Below are 18,416 nucleotides of genomic sequence, written 5' to 3' on the forward strand. Positions count from 1 at the left end.
GTTGGCGGTTTTCATTGATTCTTACGAAACCTGCCTTCGTAAAAATACGTTTATTACCGTTTGACTTACGAATTTCGATTATTTTTTCTTCTTTCGATCGCAAAGGAACTATCACTATTCCGAAACGAAAAATCGATAGATTTAACGATACCCGAAGTCCTGTTTCTGGAGACGTATCATACTCTGTAGACAAGGTCTGTTAAGATGACATCTTCTGTCTTAGACGGTATCTTTTCCTGATCTTGACGCAACGATTACGTACTAGCAACTGTTGAGGAATACGTGAAACGAGGAAACACAAAGATGATGTTATTCTACGTAGGTTTCGACTTGCACCGAGAGTCGTTGAAAAAGATAGCAGTACAAACGTCGAACCATTCTCAATTGCTTCCACACTTGACACGACAAGAGTTGGAGGAAGACTGGTTTTCAAACGTAGAGGATTAGAGAATACATACGGACGTCTCTGAACGCTTTACGAATCCACCAAGTCTAAATAAAACGCCAGATCAAACATTATTACCGTCTTTGACCTATTCGGAAAGTGGTCATAAATACACAAAACTGATAATCCTATTTCCTCGACTACAATACTGCACCGCCTTCATTAATACCGTCTATAGTACAAAGGACATTCGGGTTTTCCGAGTCTGCTAGTTGGAGCGCTGAATTGTCGAAAACCGCGGCTTTGTCGACTTATCCTAACCACAATTGTACAGTGCCCGCGAACGATAAAAGCGCAATTAAAAGAGAAAAGGAAACAAATTATGGAAGTATTCTTTTCGAATTGTTCAAGGCTTGAACCGAGAGTCCCATTTGCAAAGTAGAAATAATTTTGATATTCTTGTATCGCGAAAATGACTTTTCGAATGAAAAAAGAACTAATTAGAAAGTACAATCATTTACGATTAAAAGAAAACAAAATCGAAGTTTGTATGTTTAACAGGCACGGAGATGAAAATTCTTTCGCGAAGGCAGTTTTCGTAAACGTAAGTGAAAACTATAAATTTTAAGAATCTGTATGTTTTAAACAATTTCAAAAACGGCAGAACGAAGACTCAACCTCGCCTTATTTCCGCTCGAACTGCGACATATTTCAATTTGAATAAAATCCTTGACATCTGGTGAAAAAAGTAATCGAGTTGGAATGGCACGTATGTATAAATAATTATTCGATCGAACAAACGCCACGAATAAATATATAATCACTCTGATGAAAGTGGCCTCGTTATCGGACATACACCACTTTCCAAATTAAGTAAATTTTCAGACACGTATATTTAATTTTCATTTTTCTGTCGTTCCACTTAATAAATAAACGAGGACATTAATCTTAATATCAATATCGTCTTCATTCGTCGTCTGTTCGAATTACATTTCGCCCATCTTGGCGGTACCGACGCGACATCTTCTTTCGTTTGTCTGATTCCTTTATATAGAATCATTTGTAACATTTTTTGAACGTACAGAAAGCAAAAAAAAAAAAAACAAAAATACCATTCCAATAAAATTTCGGATCGCGATGCTGAGATAACGTCTTTGCCTATCATCGAAATAATCGTGTGTAAACGAAATAATAATCACGCGCTCGTCGTAATGTTACCAAAAAAAAAAAAAAAAAAATAAAGCGTGTTTTCGGCGTATTCGTTTAACGAATCCTCGGACATTCCTCACGGAGGTCGTCGCGTAGTACGTCGATGTGCGTGTACAGTGGGTTACATGGATTCGTGCCGCTTGAGGAGACTACGGCTTCCCCCTCTCCGCGCGCTTCTGGTTTTCTCGGATGGCTGAAGTAATGATGGGTGTGTGTTGATGCGAGATACTGAGAAAGGGAAAGCGTGTTGCTGTTACGACGACGCAGCACGTATCCATGAACCCCGGGTTGTGCATACACGAGAGAAAAGCGATCTCTCGCGCGGATCAAGGAGGATCGAAACGTGCCTGGTACGACGTTCTTAAGTCGTCGACGAAGCATATACGTAAAAAAAAGGAACAACGAATCCGGTGTACCAGAAAAAGAGAGAGAGAGAGAGAGAGAGAGAGAGAGAGAGAGAGAGAGAGAGAGAGAGAGAGAGATCCCTTTTCTGTGGCGGGCTCTTCGGTTTGTTGTTATCGGTGCGAGTTGCACACAGAACCGGGCCGCTATTGCGCGAAACAACTTCCTCCGCTTCCTGCTACGATTCTGTTTCACGCGCACTTCCGGCCGTCTCCCCGCGTGCTTCTGTTTATATGTCGAGAGAGAGAAAAATAAAAAAGACGTACGGTGGTTTTTAAGTACACAGGTGAAAGTATCGAGCGAAGAAAGATGATAAAATAAAAAGCCACACAACATGAAAAAAAAAAGAGCGAACGAATAGAAAACGAAGTTTCGATTCACACGAGCGTAATATAATGAAATAAGAAAAACATTAAGAAAAAGAAAAAAAAAAAAAAGAACGAAGGATGAGTTTTCGAGTTGTTCTCTTGCGAGCGGAGAGAAAGAGAGCGAGTTTATAAGTCGATGGATTGATTTTACGACGAGCGACCTACGATATACATATACGATACATTGTGTTTTCTTTTTCGATGACGACTACTGCTTGACGATTTATTAATACGATGACGATTATATGGTGACGACTATATGCGAGAGCGTAGATGGAGTATGTATAAAATGTATTTTAAGCGTGGACAAAAAAATCAATTTACACTTACAATTTACAGTAACGAGTAACAATACTGATGTGGGTTGTGCATAAGGAAAAACGTATACACGTACTTCGGGGCGGGCCATGCCAATGGAGAATCGGATCGAGTCGCGATCGCGATCACGTTTAACCGCGTGGAAAACGAATTTTCATCGCGCGTCTGTTCTTTTTCGCTCCGTTTTTATCGTAACTCTGCGTGCACAGTTTGACCCGTTGTCATCACTAATCGATCGAGTTCCGTCGTTTTTTACCTTTTAACGAAAACGTTTTACGAGAAACGGATACGAAATGCTCGAGTCTGCTCTCGAAAATCGTTGTATGCTTTAGTTAACGTTCGATCGAGTCAAAGAACGATGTATCGTGTACCGGTTCCTAAGGGAGAAGCATTTTCAACGTGGTAGGAGTAACATTTTTCATTGCGCGATACTGTAATATTTACGAATCTATCGGTTAAATGTATTAAAGGAGAAGTTCAACGAAAGAAAAGGGCACGCAGGGAAAAGTGGAAGAAAAAGAACGCACAGATGAACGAATGAATAGACGTTAGAAAATGAAACAAGGAGTGCCAAATCATCCGTGACTTCCGTCCCACTTGGGCAATAATGAGTACACCAACCTGGCGAGAATGCGAACGTTGCCACTTGTCCTCCAATAATCGTAAGAATTCTTAATCTGTCCGCTGCGTCTATGCTTTTGTGTGTATTATGCACGAGGAATGGATATTAGTTACGAAAATGCGCATGCATCCATTACTCTTTCGCTAAGATTTATTCCTCGTCGCATACCGTGACAGAACGTAGAAAACGACCGAACAATTCAGCCATCCAAAGGAAGAGAAAAAGTCGCGAGCATATTCGAACGATGCTTCACGGTAAACCAGTGTTGTTCACGGTTAGGTCCACTTACGTAGCTTTGTTCCCCCTCTACGCGCCGTATGGTGTTGTGTGAGCACGCACATATAACGCGATGGTTAACTAGCGTTCATGTATATAATAACGGGAGATAGAGTGGCAGAAGCTTCGTAAGTTACGGGGAACTATCGTGAACAGCGTTGTAGTAAACGATCGTCCCTCGAATGATCGATGTAAATAATGATCGATCCGGATCAAGTAACTTCGACACTCGCAATCAGTGCCTGTCGTTTCGTCGACGAGAATGTTACCAACGAACGAAAAAAAAAAAAATTAGATACGAACGATCCAGTCCTTACCAACGGACGAACCGACTATATAAAAAACGAGCTCGCATCCGATTCTCCATATTATGGACGCTTTTACCAAAATACAACAAATTGGCCGTGATCACAATTCTGGCGGCGATTAATTAAAAAAAATATTTATTCGAACGACTTGCCAGTTTCGTTGCACAGTATACTACGAAGTAGGTTCGAGCGAGAGAAAAAAAAAACATACAAAAAGAAAGAAAGCAAATCAATAATATGGAAAGAGATCTATAGATTACGGATTGATGGATGAATTGCATAGCTATTTGAGAAGTTTCACGAAATATCGATGTATATATTTTAAGTTTGTATTATAATGCCCCCACTTAATTTGTATGAAATGGAGAATTTCAAACATTAAAATGATGATAAAACCTCGGTCTTTTTCTATTTACCTTTACTTTCTCTTTCCACTGTTCGAAACTTTCTGCCACATTCTATACAGATTACATACAACTTGTAGTAACATTGATCGATCAAGAAGCATCGCGATTACAATGCATGCATTCACATTTAAGCTTACGAAGGTCTTATTATTTAGATTCTCTTTGCATGTGCTTAGAATTTGCATGTTTTAAGTAATGCGGTTCATTTCTATAGTTCATATTCCACTTTTTTCTTGGAACATTTATTAACATTTATAAGTTTTAAACACAATAAAAGTATCGATCAAAAAGTGCACAAAATATAGAATCTTTCAATTATGCTCGTAAAAAATATTCCATTTGAACGAGTTGAGAATAATTTTTATCTAAATAAAAATTTTAAATAACGAACGAAGAATGAGAACACTGGTACTCGTTATTATACGGATAAAAACTTGTTACAGACAAATGGAAAGCCGTTATTCGAATAAAATTATACCCAACATTGATCATTAACGTATAATTCGTTCTTTACCAGTTGTCTTGCAATCGTCTCTTTGAAACATAAGTAAAGATGTGCTCATTTTTTGAAGATCGTTGGCCCATTTTTACAGAGGTCGTCTCTTCCACGACAATATTGAAAGGGGGGAACGTCGAGCATTGGGAAGAGAGGCGGATGTCTGCTCTTGTCTCTTTTCCTATTCTTTTAACACGGCACATCTGACGACGGGTGGAGGACTATGCGCAGTGCAGTATCACATGTCAATGTCACTGCGCATGCACCTACCGGTTCGAAAGACATGGCAGGTGTTGCGACTGCCTCTTATTGTTGATTATCTTTGACAAATAAAAGGTTACTTGGAAGCCGCTCGAAGGACAATGATAACGGGTACATTAGATAATAATTTGTGAAACTTTTTTGTAAATAACCTATCTTCGAAATCCACTGTAAAGTATGTCGAACACGCAAGAAGCAGAGGTAAGGATTTGTAGATTTCTTGCCTCAATTTTAATTAATGTTAATATAATCTTCTAAATAGTACATAAAGTGACCTGTTGTAAATACAAATCAACTTTGAATTTTGGCACATGATATTATAGAATGTAAAGTGAAGTACTTTGTTATATTACTATTGTTTCATTGAAGGTTCAAAGCCTCAAAGAGCGAGGAAATGCATGTGTAAAACAACAAAAGTTTGAAGAGGCTATGTTTCATTATACACATGCGATTAAACTTGACCCACAAAACTATTCTTTGTATAGTAATCGTTCGTTCACGTTTTTAAAATTGCATCAATATCATTTTGCAATGGAGGATGCTCTAATGACAATTCAAATAAAACCTGACTGGACCAAGGTAAGTACATACTTTTGCTAATGTTTCTTTTATAGACACAGGAAAACAGCTTATATAACGTTTCATTAAACTATGACGTGTATCGATCTTTTCACAGGGCTATTTTAGGAAGGGTGAGATCGAATCGCAAACATTTCGTTTTAGCGAGGCACTTCAATCTTATAATAAAGCATTGTCTCTTCAACCAAACGAACCAACAATTTTAGATGCAATCAATAGAGTATCTAGATTATTGATTAAAGACAAACGAGGTATTTACTGGGTAAAGTAAAAACTATTACATTGAAAATGTTTACTCCAAAACTATAATGTATTATTTTATAGCCGATCAACAGATACCTTGGCTCGGAGCTGGTGTTGGTATCATACTCGGAGTAATAGTTGTAATTGCTGATTATGTTTTTACAAATAAACCTACATTAACGGTATATATATATCAGATTAATAATTACACAAATTTAAAATTTCTAAATTTTTCTATAACAATTCTTTTCTTTTTATTGAATATAGCACCCCCTTTTGATGGCCTTGTTAACAATGTCTATAGCAATGCTAGGTTTTGGCATTGCTAAAGGATTTCGTTATTTTGTAAAGTGTCAAAGAAAATCGCTTCTGGACCCACCAGTGGATCTATTTGGAGAAAATAAAGAAGAACACGATGATGTTGATACTGAAATGAACAATGAAAAAGAGAAACATCCCAAATACAGTAAAGCGCAAGCACGGCAGAGATTCAAAAAAGGGAAATCATAGTGTGTTTTGATACTAACGATATATATGCATTTTTATGTAAATTTAAAATTTAAAATTCATACACTTTTTAACATCTCAGGAAAACTGAATGTCTATGACCAGTTATTACATTGGCAGAAGAATATATACACACTGTTTACATATTATACTTAAGTTATTGTTAAATAATGTTAAAATATTGAGAATGTGTGAAAGACTTTACACATTTCTTTATATTTTATGTTGAAAAATTCTTATGGCAAACCAAAACCTGCTAGTTAAATTATTAAGTCCATCTATTACGAATACAATTGTACTTCAAACTGTTTAAGATATATCATAGGAAATAAGGCTGCAATGAAAATATAATTGTCAGTTATTTAGTACAAATATTTCTAAATTCTAAATTGGAACAAAAAATCTGCTTGTTATATGAATTGCAATCATGTTTAATGATATAAAACGTTTTAATATTTAAACAAAATTGGCAATAAATTTGCCATTAACATCTTTACACATATACACGTGCACGCGCGCGCGCACACACACACACACACACACACACAAGGGTTAAATAATCTGTTGATTATTCTATATCGTATACAACGAATTATCTTGTTCTTGAACTCGAAAACTTTGCACTTAGCTTTCTGCATTTACTAAACACAATAAACAAAAACAAATTCTAACTAAACATAATCAAATACTTTAGAATTATTCAATCCCTTATTAAGTAACATAATAAACAACAACAAGACAGAATTTCTCAATGCATATAGGATAAAGTATGTTATTTGTACTTTAAAACTTATACACACCATACACTATCCTTCTGCTAAAAATATGAATATTTACGAATTAATATACAATCAATAATTTATAGAATATACTTTATTCACAGAACTGTATTGATCTTTCCTCGCTTAAGAGAAACTAGAAATTCCAATATCATTAATGTACAAGGACTTTCAATATTATAAATTCATGTATACATTAACACATTACTTAAGTAGGTACTTCTTTATAGAAATATGCAGAATAGATGATTTATAAACAAATTACATATATGTATAGAACTGGAAAGATTTAATAGTGTTAAATAGAGCCATATATATTTAACTATCTGTTTTGTTGAACTGTTATGTAGATTCAATTATTATATTAGGCTTAACACTTAACTTATATATTTCTTAAGGTGTCAGCACTAACGTTTTTTGTACTATACGTTAACAAATGCATTCAACTAAAAATTATCACATTCTAAAATACGTACACAAATCATTTGCCTCAATGGTTTTTTCATAAAATTAATGTATGTTTTTTTATTTAATCGCGATATATTACATTGAGTCTGACGAACATCGATATATTAAACTCTGTCATTTACAACCCATTATTATGCATGGTATTATCATATCAATACCGAGGTGAATTATACTATTGAATGAATCAATATCCTAGCAAATACATGGTTGGATCTTCTTCAAATCAGTTATTAATAGCATTCTACAATTAACTGAAGTGTTGACACAGAGTGTTTATTGGTACTTACAATCTTTATACGAGAAAACGTTTTTATGCGTATTAAATCCGAAAAATTTGTAATGAAATTTATAATTGTGTTTAATTTAAAAAAAAAAAAAAAAAAAAAAAAAACGAAAAAAAAATATTACAAAGAATTTGTATGTACATTAATTGCAATAACTGCCCAAATTTACTGATACGGTGAAAATTTTTCTTACATTTATACGAATTCATCCAATGTCGTAATTATACGCGAAGTACCCTAAAATAGTTTTCTACAAGACGAAACACAAAAGAATACAATATACCTCTTAGTGAGAGATGTTAGCGATAACACGTTTTTCCGCAACCGCATTGGCTGTGCGCCAGGTGCTCGAAACTCAGTTATCCGAAGATCACCGAGAGCTCGTTAAGTGTAAATTCAAATGTACAAGCTGTTACTTACTTAAGTACATATTCTTTCGAACTGTTTACGAGTCTGGTTAATTATCCAATAAAAGCGAAAATACAAAACACTCCCCTTAGTGTTGATCATTATATTCCAATTTACCTATTTAGTACATACACGTCATCTTTCTCCTACGCATATTAGTTTATGCATATTTATACGGCGTGATTATAATACGTGATGGTAATCTAACGGCGCGATAGATCAGCGCAAGAAAGTTAAAAGGGTAGCTGAAATTCTCTGATAATCGGATATGACGTTAATTTCGATCAAGAAATAATTCTGAAAAATGATATAATAGATAAAGAGACAAGTTTGCATAAGATATTAAAAAATCAATAAGTCCGTTCTAAAATTATATTCTTTTATTTGTTAGAACATTTTGATTCTCTTTCCAATTATTTATAACTCGTGAATGAAAGAGCTCTTTTACGAAAAGTTGTCGTAACTCGCGAAAATTTTTCTAATGAAATTATGAAAAATAATTTTTACAACATTTTTAGATATATTCAATCCCCTCTTTTCTGTCTCCATCTTATACGATCCTGATGAGAGACTATTCACGGGACTGTTTTATGCGCATGCGTTCATTGACGTTTACAAGTAGGTAAGCGTGTAGAACGTACTGGCTGGTCATTTCTCGCAAAACTTTCGAGCGGTACGCATCTGTGGATTGTGCTTGAAATTACTGGAAAATATTGGACTTGCTTTTCACTAGGATTTCAAACGAGTAATAATATTTAATTTTTCCATATCATCATTCTATATCTTTCATTTAAATGCATTATTTTATAACATAAAAATGCATATTACTTAACTATGCATACAATACCATAGTAACACATGTTCAAAGTAAAATTATACTTATGACTACAGTCCAATAAAGTGGGGTTTAATGACACGCAGTGTGAGCAAAATCATTTTCTTCGAAACAGTTTATAATATCTCGTTACGTCGCTTATAATATCTCTTTTTAAGACTAAGTGAAAAGTTCTTTAGAACTGAATATTCGAAAAATTATATTCGCAATCAGTTTTTACTGTAAGTTTACACAACGGCTGAGCATATGTTATTTATACAGTTCTTAGGGATTGATATGAAAATCAAGAAAATAGTTTTCTTTTTAAAAAGGATAGGAAACCTATTCAACGTTTACGAAGTTGAAATGAAAACATTTTAATATCTGTATGGAAAAACTGAATTTTTACTAGATATATTTGAATCGTTCTTAACCAAATAAGAAAAAGTAATAAGTGAGATGGGGCAAAAATGATTATGCAGCGATCATTAAAACAAGAAAGAGAAAGGAAAACGGGGTTGTAACACCACGGATACCTGGAGGAAAGCCTTATACATCGTAATGGAATGTCAGGTCCGTGGCTCTTGCACTTATTGGGGGTTAGGTTGACGTGCACGGATGTATCGGTGTGAAGCAACTGCATATAACCGACGAAACGTCGTTAAATAAGTACGTGTACAACAAATGCGCAAATCCCAATACGTTCACGTGAAGTTCGCAACCACAAAACGATCAGGATCCGGAAAGAACGTAAAGAGGTTTCACAAAGCAACACGAGGAAACGAAAAGCGGGAAGCGTGGCTGGGGTACCCAATGCGATTAGTCGGCTGGTCTCTTCGTGCGTACATGATATGCGCACGCGCAATTTGACGCCACAGGTTCGTGTCTATATAGCAAGCGACGAGATGGACTTACGGCGCCCGAGTGTCAACAATTTTCATAATCTTTGATGTAATTTTTCCTGAGACAATTGCTTTGTGTTTATTTCTAAAAACGCTCGCTCTTTAACAGGGATAACGGAGAATTATTTCTAAAACACTATTATGTGGTTATATTCCCGCGACAAAAATCGAGTTATTTTTATAATGTCCAACGTAATTTAAAGTCGTGATGCCGATGACCTCATGGTACCAATCTCATTTATTCTTACTAAACGTCATACTTTTCCTTACCAGTTTTCTTCTTGTAACACTTTATGTTATCCAACCTTGTAATTATATTTAGACATTTCAGAATAACTATGTACATTTCTGCTGTAAATTCTACTCCTTTTGGAAAGTTTTGAAATGCATGCAACAGTTTGCTGGAATTCGTTCGTTTCTGCATTCCGCGTAACCAACGATCTAACGCGTAAAACATTTCTATTATCCGTTACATGGTATAATTTATGATGTTATCGAATCACGCGATGATCTTTGCGTATTAGTGTAACACACTTGTACGAGTTTAATTACTAACAAACATCGGTATTTTTACCGTAATGAACTATCCGCAAATAAGTAATACATATATACAGTTCTATAATATCCACAGAAAAAAATTAGTCGTTACACGATCGTATGACACCTGAAAAAACTGTTTAAACGCGGGAAGACTAAACCCTTTTGTACGCAGTTTGGCACAGCGACACACTGGTCAGAAGTTCACAGACACTTTGAGGTGACCGTCCTCTAGGTGCGCACCCTTAATGAATACGTTCCTGTAAGTCGCACTACTTTTCTACGATACCCCCACCAATGTCTACCAGTGTGTACGGGTTGGTGGACAGTGATTGGTTGAACTGGTGATTGGCAACGGTGGTGGGGAACGATCACGTCACGAAGCGAGGCCGAGAAGCGACGAGGCGCATGTATCAATGCGCAATCGCATCGGAACAGTCAGGGAGTCGGGGAGGTCCGTGGTAAGGAATAAACAGAGTGAAGAGACCGCGCGAGAGACGAAGAGTGGGGAAAGAGAGAGATAGAGAACGAACAAGCAGTGAGACGATCACGATGCACGAAGGCGAGCACAAGCGGCCAGGGGCACAGGGCTGAGGGCTGAGGGCTCGACAGGGCCTAGAATAACGTTTACGGGACGGCCGCGGGCCAGCCAGCAGCAATGGAACAAACGAAAACTCCCGCGTCCCGGCTACTCAGCACGAGTTGCATAGAGAATAAGGACGACTTGGAAGAGGTAACATAAATATTTGAAATAGTCACTGGATACGTATCGGGTGCGAGGGGCTCCGCCATTGTTGCGACGGTCGCGCACGTCGCTGACCGCGCGGCGCCACACGTCGAACCACGCGTCTTAGCGGCAATATTTGAATCATTTACATAATTATGAAATTGATACATGTCTCTTACTGATGGATGGTAATTGCCAAGATTCTAGCGATGATGATGCAAAAAACGACATACATTTTCTAATTCTTTACTTCGGTACTCGAACCCAAATACCTTCATTAATGATACTAGCATATTTTGCATTTTTCACATTAATATAAATTATAAAATCTAAAACAAACCTTGTGTAATTATGATATATATATCAATATTCTATTTATAATTTCTTGTTATTATTGGTCAACCTTGATGATTAACTCTTTTTTTCTTTCTTTCTTTTTCAGAAATTTGAAAGATGTTATACAGTGCTTCAAAACCTGACTGCAGGACTGTCAGAGAAGGAAGCCCACGATACGCTAAACAATGCTGTGTGCAAGGAAAAAACACACGAAGAAGTATCATTGGGATTGTTAGTAGTTATTCTGACGGATCCTCAAAGTGCTGCAAAAAGTTATAGGGACTTGACGTTAATTACACGAGATGGTCTTGCAATTGTGTTAGGACATCTTAATCAATTAGTACTCGAAAGATATCTGCGATTGAACGATGTAACCAGAAGTCAATTATTATGGCTACTGAGAGAAATGATAAGAACCAGTGTAGCTAGTGTGGATAACCTTTGTTTAAGTTTGTTAAGGCATGCGGCTGGTGGAGATATTTCGCCAAGAAATTTGTTTTTAGTCGATGCACTTTTAGACATATTTCAAGAAAATCGATCTTGGCTGGATAAATTTCCTTTTTTAGTAGCATCTATTGTTTACACCTATTTGCGGTTAATAGAAGACCATAATGCACCTCACTTATCTGGCTTGCGTCAAAAAGAAGTTACCTTTACCGTATCTCTTATAAGGGAACGTATGGTTGATTGTTTAGTTATTGGAAGGTAAATAATTGTTTAAAGATTTCATTTTACTAATGATCATTGCAAGAATAATGTTGAAGCAAATAAAAATAACATTTTACATTTCTAGGGACTTGGTACGTTTATTACAAAATGTAGCAAGAATAACAGAATTTGAAGCACTCTGGAAGGATATACTTCTCAATCCAAAATCTCTTTGTCCGAATTTCAATGGAGTCCTTCAACTTCTACAAACTCGAACTTCTAGAAGGTTTCTACAATCCAGGCTTACACCAGATATGGAAAGGAAGCTAGTATTCTTAACAAGTCAAGTGCGTTTTGGTAACCATAAACGGTACCAAGATTGGTTCCAAAGACAGTACCTGGCCACACCTGAATCACAGTCATTAAGATGTGACCTTATACGATTTATTGTTGGTGTTATTCATCCAACAAATGAGTTGTTGTGTTCAGATATTATACCACGTTGGGCAGTAATAGGGTGGTTATTTACTACTTGTACATCAACTGTGGCTGCGAGTAATGCTAAGTTGGCTTTATTTTATGATTGGTTGTTTTTTGAACCAGAGAAAGATAATATTATGAATATTGAACCTGCAATTCTTGTCATGCACAATTCCATGAGGTCTCATCCACCAGTCACTGCCACGTTATTAGATTTTTTATGCAGGGTAAGTAAACAAGTTAATTTGAACACAATCTATATCATGCGTAAAATTGTTTAAACAACTTCTTTTACAGATAATACCAAATTTCTATCCACCTTTGATAGAAAAAGTGAGGAATGGAATCTTTTCATCGTTACGACAAATCTTGGAAAAACGGGTTTTGCCAAGTCTTTATCCACTATTTGACAGTCCCAAGTTAGATCGTGAATTAAGAACTAAAATAAGAGAGACGTTTAAAGAATTCTGCTTGCCGCCAAATGCAGATCCTGGTAAAATTGTTATGAAATACTGCATGCGGATTTTATCGTAGATTATCATAAAATACTGCACCAACACTAAAATATTTCACGCGAAATTAATGAGTGTACAAATTGCATATTAAAATTGATGCCGTATTTAATATCACGCATCCGTGTACATATCTATAACTGCACATAGTTCATAAATGTAAATATACATGTATATTTAGATGTATATACTGAATAGAACGAAATAAGAGAAGAGAAATATGTTCGTTGTATATTTACAGTGAACATATTTTTCTAGTAATAACATTTGGGTCTATACACTACTACTTTAACAAGTCAGTTCTGCTCAAATATAGTTTAACCCTTTCGATACGGACGTGGATTATAATAGTTGATTGCAAAGATAACTCGGTACTGTTGGATGTCGACTATAGTGATAAGGATATTCTGCTCATTTGATATTCTCTTGTCAAAGTTACGAATATTCGCAGTCACAGGCTATTTCCGTATCAAATGGATTAAAATTCATCTTTTAGTCTTTTCTTTTAACAGGTTTTATTATTCACCCTTTCTTCATGCTTACAAGCACATTCAATGCTTACTAACTTTGGTTTTTGCATGATCTTTTTAAGCAGGAAATAAGGTTCCGATATATTCAGGTAAAATGGAGGAACTTAATAAGGACCTTACCCCAGGAGCTCTATTGGAAAGTACTGGAAACACGCCGATTGAAAATAATCATGTAATTCAAGACCCTGAACCAGCTTTCAGTGACGAAGAGGAAGAAATGCCATTAAGGTAAATTATCTTTTAGCTTTGAACTGATTAACAAAATTATGATGAAGACTATAATGTTATTAAAATGCACGTTATATTATAGGATAGTGACTAAAGTTGAGGAAGAAGATGAAGATGACGTTCCATTAGCAAATGTGAAATTGAAAACCGAACAAAAAAATGCAAATTGTGTTGTGAAGAAAGAAGATATTACAACTCAGTTAAACTTAATTATAGAACCAGAAGAATTAAGGACTGCTGTAGAAAGCTTGCACAGTGAAACGGACAATGAAGTGAGGTGTCAAACAATGGAAAGGATAGTACAAATGGTTGTAGAAGATGAAATAGATGCAGAAACGATACCAGCATTGGCTTCTTGCATATCAACAATTTTATCATCACAAATTACAGCTCAAATATTTCCTACAGATAATTTGAATGAAGAAGCCTTGACTGATAGTATAAGCACACCGTTATTTGTTATGTTTCGAAATCAATTTCAGTTGTGTAAAGAAGAAGATAATAGGCGGAAATTATTAGCTCGAGTACTTGCGGAGTTGCAAACTGTACAATCAAGGATAGGTTACCTACTGCTTTACTTCTTAAAAGTGTGGGGCAAAGAAGAAGAAAAGCGGGAAGGCGAACCAAGGTTGGTAATGGAATACAAATTACCTAAACATAAAAACGATCATTATATTACCATTTATGTTTCAGCAATGTATTAAACGACGTTAAAGCGTCGGTTTATAAAGATTTTTGTGCGCATCGAGAAAAGAAGTTAGATGCGTGCTTAGTGTCAGATTTAAAAGTATGCAAATCTTTAAAATTAAAGATTGTTTCATGTCACGCGTGCTTGTATAAAATACGTAATTCCTTTTATAGCTCTGCCATGAAGACAACATATTCATGTTGTGTTATCTTGTGCCTGATGTATACATGGGTTTCCAAAACGCGGCTCTTGGAAACGTTCAGCTATTGCATTTGGTTGTATCGACTGTTGACGCCTGTCAATTACAGGAATTGGTCTGTCAAATAATGCAAGGGCATTTAAAAATGTTAAAAAAGGAATCGTTCACGTCATTGTTGACAGCCAGTTTAAGTTGGGAAACCTTCGAGCAATATTGTTTTTGGCAACTTATTTTTGCCCACGATTTTCCAATCGATTATGTACTGCCTGTTCTACCTAAATTACAATTTCGTGATCACGCGGAAGCACTCACATCGATATTGTTCATGCTTAAACAAGAAAAGTAAGTAGATCTATGATTAAACAAATTTTGCGGAATTAAAATGTGTAGAATTATTGTTAATGTTATCGATTTCGAATAGGCCAACGTTAGAACTATTGCGACAATTGCTTGCACGACAAAATGTGGATGGAGATATGTTCGTTGTAGCAGCACTGCGCTATTGGTGTCGCGATTACGAAGAAAAACTTGGAGAGTTGCTCGCGAATCTTTTGAGCACTCGCTACCCCGCTACCAGTCCAAACAAACGGAAACGATCTGGTGGCAAGCACAATCAACAACCTGGTCCACCTTCCGGCGAACAAGTTCTCGGTCATCTGGATCAATTACGGCAACACTGTACGTCCTCGGCCGAATTGCAACTTTATCATTCCGAGGGAATGCAAAGAGCTTTGCAACAGGCACAAGCAGCTAGTAGCGACTCCTTGAGGAAAAGTTACGGAGACTTGTTTGCCCTCGCAGAAGTTAACGAAGAAAATGAACCTCCTCCACCTCCACCAACAAGCTCAGCACGGAAACATGCGGCGGCGTCAGGTGGGGGCGGTGGTGGTGCTAAAGGAGGTCATAGAAAAACTGGTGCTAATACGAGGGAAAGGTCTAGTTCCAAAAGGCCGCTTCCTCGGTATCATCTTGACAGTACATCTAGCAGTGAGGTAAACACTTAATAAATTTATAAGAAATTTTCAATATGCTTGGGAGATGTATACTATACTTTAATTTTGATAACGCAGGAAGAGGAAATTGTGAACATAAAACAAGCAAAAAAGAGAAAAAAGATTAATGCAGTGGGCTCTGACAGCGACTGACCACCCAGTGTCTTCAAATGTCACATGGACCACGTTACGTGTGTGCAGCAAGCTAAACTAGCCTTAAGAATAGTAAGATAATATAGTATATATAATAGATCTATTTAGCGCGACTTGTAAATATAGTGTATGTCGAGAGTGAATGCGAAACCGTACCGATAACAAGGATCTTGCACATATTTCGCAGACACAGTATATTAGCAACGTTGCCAGACTCTATTTCCATGAATTCCGTTATTTGTGTCGAGCGCATTCTAACGCGAAACATATTTAGAATGCATGTGATATCTAACGAGAAGAAAATTTATAAATACTGGTTATAGCTTTTCTAGGTAAATGCATATGACAGATTAACTTGTCGTGGCAGATCGATGCTCTGGATTCTGTTTCGAAGCTACGAAGCTATCATGTGTCTGTCAGATAAAGTTACCGAGAGGCAAGACTAGTCACGAATTAAATTATTTTGATATACTCTTAAATGTATGAGCGCATAAATTTAAGATTAAAAGGATTGGATCTGGCAACATTGCGAGGGGTGAAGCGTCACGACGAAACTTCTCTCCGTGTTCACTTTATTTCTAGAAAAGGAAAATTTTGTCGCTCACACGCAACCTTGTGGTAAACGTCAAAGAAAACAAAGCACAATTGTGCTTAATTTTATCATTACATTGTTTATTAATTTTGCGATTAGTATGGTATTAATTGACCCTATTGTCGAAATTTATTTCATTTTCTTTCTGTTCATTATACGATAATTATCGATAAGACTTTCGCGTCTCATACAATAGTTAACGAGGGGGTAAAATGGTTACGTTCGTTGCCATGAACTGTGAACGCAATTTGTACGAATCGTTGATAGCTTTTTATTAGGATTAAGAACCTTCTGCGGGAGATCAAGGACGTATCAAGAACGCCTTCGCTCCAGCAAGAAGCGTACAGTTTTATGACCAAATGTATTTTACGTCTGCGCTTAGTAAGCATAATCAGTCTCAAGACGCAAGAATTTTTATATTTTGCACGATGGAAGGTTGTCTGTTTTTCTAAGAATCGTTTTGTTCAAAGTAGCGAATCTTTTTACGTTGCTATGAATGTTTTATGCAAACGGGCGAATTACCTGACGTTAGCTGAAGAAAAGTGCGATTATTCCTCTTTTTAATCGTAATGTTTACGATGTATTTACATTCACAAAAAGAGAAAGATATATGTGTATATATATATATATATATATATACATATATGTATGTTCCTGGAAACCTAACGCGCAATTGTATTCGAATCGTTAAATTGATTTACAATTTATAAAGAACATACTTTCCCTAGTATCTTTTGCAGATCGAATTTAATATCACTTATCATTTATTGTTATCATCTAGATTATCATCGCGTTGCTCCCAAGATTCGTTGGCTTGACATCACTTAAGGCACCTTCCACGAGTATAGAACCAGGCGTCATGTACACTTAAGTCCTAGAAAACGTAAGCGTGAAGTATCACCGTTCACCTCTGTACATTTCCTGTAAAATTGGTTACTTGTACACGTAAGTAGCTGCGTTATGTATTTTCTAGTTTGTATATACCAGAGAGAACGGGAATGTGTGTATATGTACGATGTATGTACGTGTGAACGTGTGCGGAGACATTTTCGAATATTGAAGAAATCTTTTCCACAAAGAGTTTGTATTTCTGCACCAACCTGATTTTATCGAACGAGTATACGTGATTAATTACGTGAAAAATAAAAAAGGACGGTAAAACCGGGTATATCAGTCGATAAAAATGTCTCTTTAGTTTGCGCATAGTGTATGTACGTACCAGCCATTTGTATTTGTGTATAAGGTGTGATAGTTATATTGTTATTAGGTCTTTTCTACTTGTACATAAACTGCGGCGTTATGTGAAAAATATTTAAAAAGTGGCGAATGATTAAACGAATGAGAGAGAGAGAGAGAGAGAGAGAGAGAAATGTTAGAGACACAGTGGACAAAAGTGAAATTAACGATGCGCGGGGCAATACGAAAAATAGACCTGTAAACATTTAATGTTTTTAACGATCTTGTACACACGAATACACATGTAAATACATGAATATATTATCGTAACGCGAGCATAAACATTTAATGTTTTTAACGATCTTGTACACAGATACACGTAAATGTAAATACATCGAAAAATTACCGGAAGTAAACACGTGATTCCTGTTGTTCGTTTCCTTTTCTAGTTGAACACCCCCCCCCCCCCACTCCTTGCTGTATTAATTTTTACGCGATAAACATTTTGTTTGTTTTTTCACAATTTCCACGGGTAGTGCAGAAAATGTGTCTTTTTTCTAGGCACAGGTATATACAACGTAA

General features: G+C 36.2%; 3 protein-coding genes across 4 annotated transcripts in view; 2 read left to right on the forward strand and 1 right to left on the reverse strand.

Moving 5' to 3' along the window:
• The first annotated feature begins 4,834 nt into the window (after positions 1-4,834).
• Positions 4,835-7,247, forward strand: LOC143152876 (serine/threonine-protein phosphatase 5-like). Its single transcript, XM_076323466.1, has 5 exons — positions 4,835-5,253; positions 5,422-5,631; positions 5,729-5,882; positions 5,956-6,056; positions 6,142-7,247. Exons 1-5 carry the CDS (start codon positions 5,230-5,232, stop codon positions 6,382-6,384), a joined length of 732 nt encoding a protein of 243 aa, XP_076179581.1. The 5' UTR covers positions 4,835-5,229; the 3' UTR covers positions 6,385-7,247.
• Positions 7,248-8,970: 1,723 nt separating this feature from the next.
• Positions 8,971-18,265, forward strand: LOC143152725 (integrator complex subunit 3-like). Of its 2 annotated transcripts, none has more exons than XM_076323140.1 (10): positions 8,971-11,306; positions 11,743-12,341; positions 12,430-12,991; positions 13,062-13,257; positions 13,869-14,034; positions 14,117-14,662; positions 14,728-14,821; positions 14,896-15,263; positions 15,343-15,913; positions 15,992-18,265. In XM_076323140.1, the coding sequence occupies exons 1-10, from the start codon at positions 11,232-11,234 to the stop codon at positions 16,064-16,066; spliced, it is 3,252 nt and encodes a 1,083-aa protein (XP_076179255.1). In that variant the 5' UTR covers positions 8,971-11,231; the 3' UTR covers positions 16,067-18,265. The 2 variants fall into 2 exon arrangements, with proteins under 2 accessions (XP_076179255.1, XP_076179257.1); XM_076323142.1 differs by having other exon boundaries at positions 13,896-14,034.
• Gro (TLE family member transcriptional corepressor groucho) overlaps positions 17,394-18,416 on the reverse strand; it is a 187,181-nt gene continuing 186,158 nt past the window's right edge. The window contains exon 17 of the transcript XR_012993628.1: positions 17,394-17,532. The gene's annotated coding sequence lies outside the window, so the exon portion shown is untranslated. The remainder of the gene's footprint in view (positions 17,533-18,416) is intronic.

This window comes from Ptiloglossa arizonensis, chromosome 11 (genome assembly GCF_051014685.1).
Source record: "Ptiloglossa arizonensis isolate GNS036 chromosome 11, iyPtiAriz1_principal, whole genome shotgun sequence".
Lineage (NCBI taxonomy): Eukaryota > Metazoa > Arthropoda > Insecta > Hymenoptera > Colletidae > Ptiloglossa > Ptiloglossa arizonensis.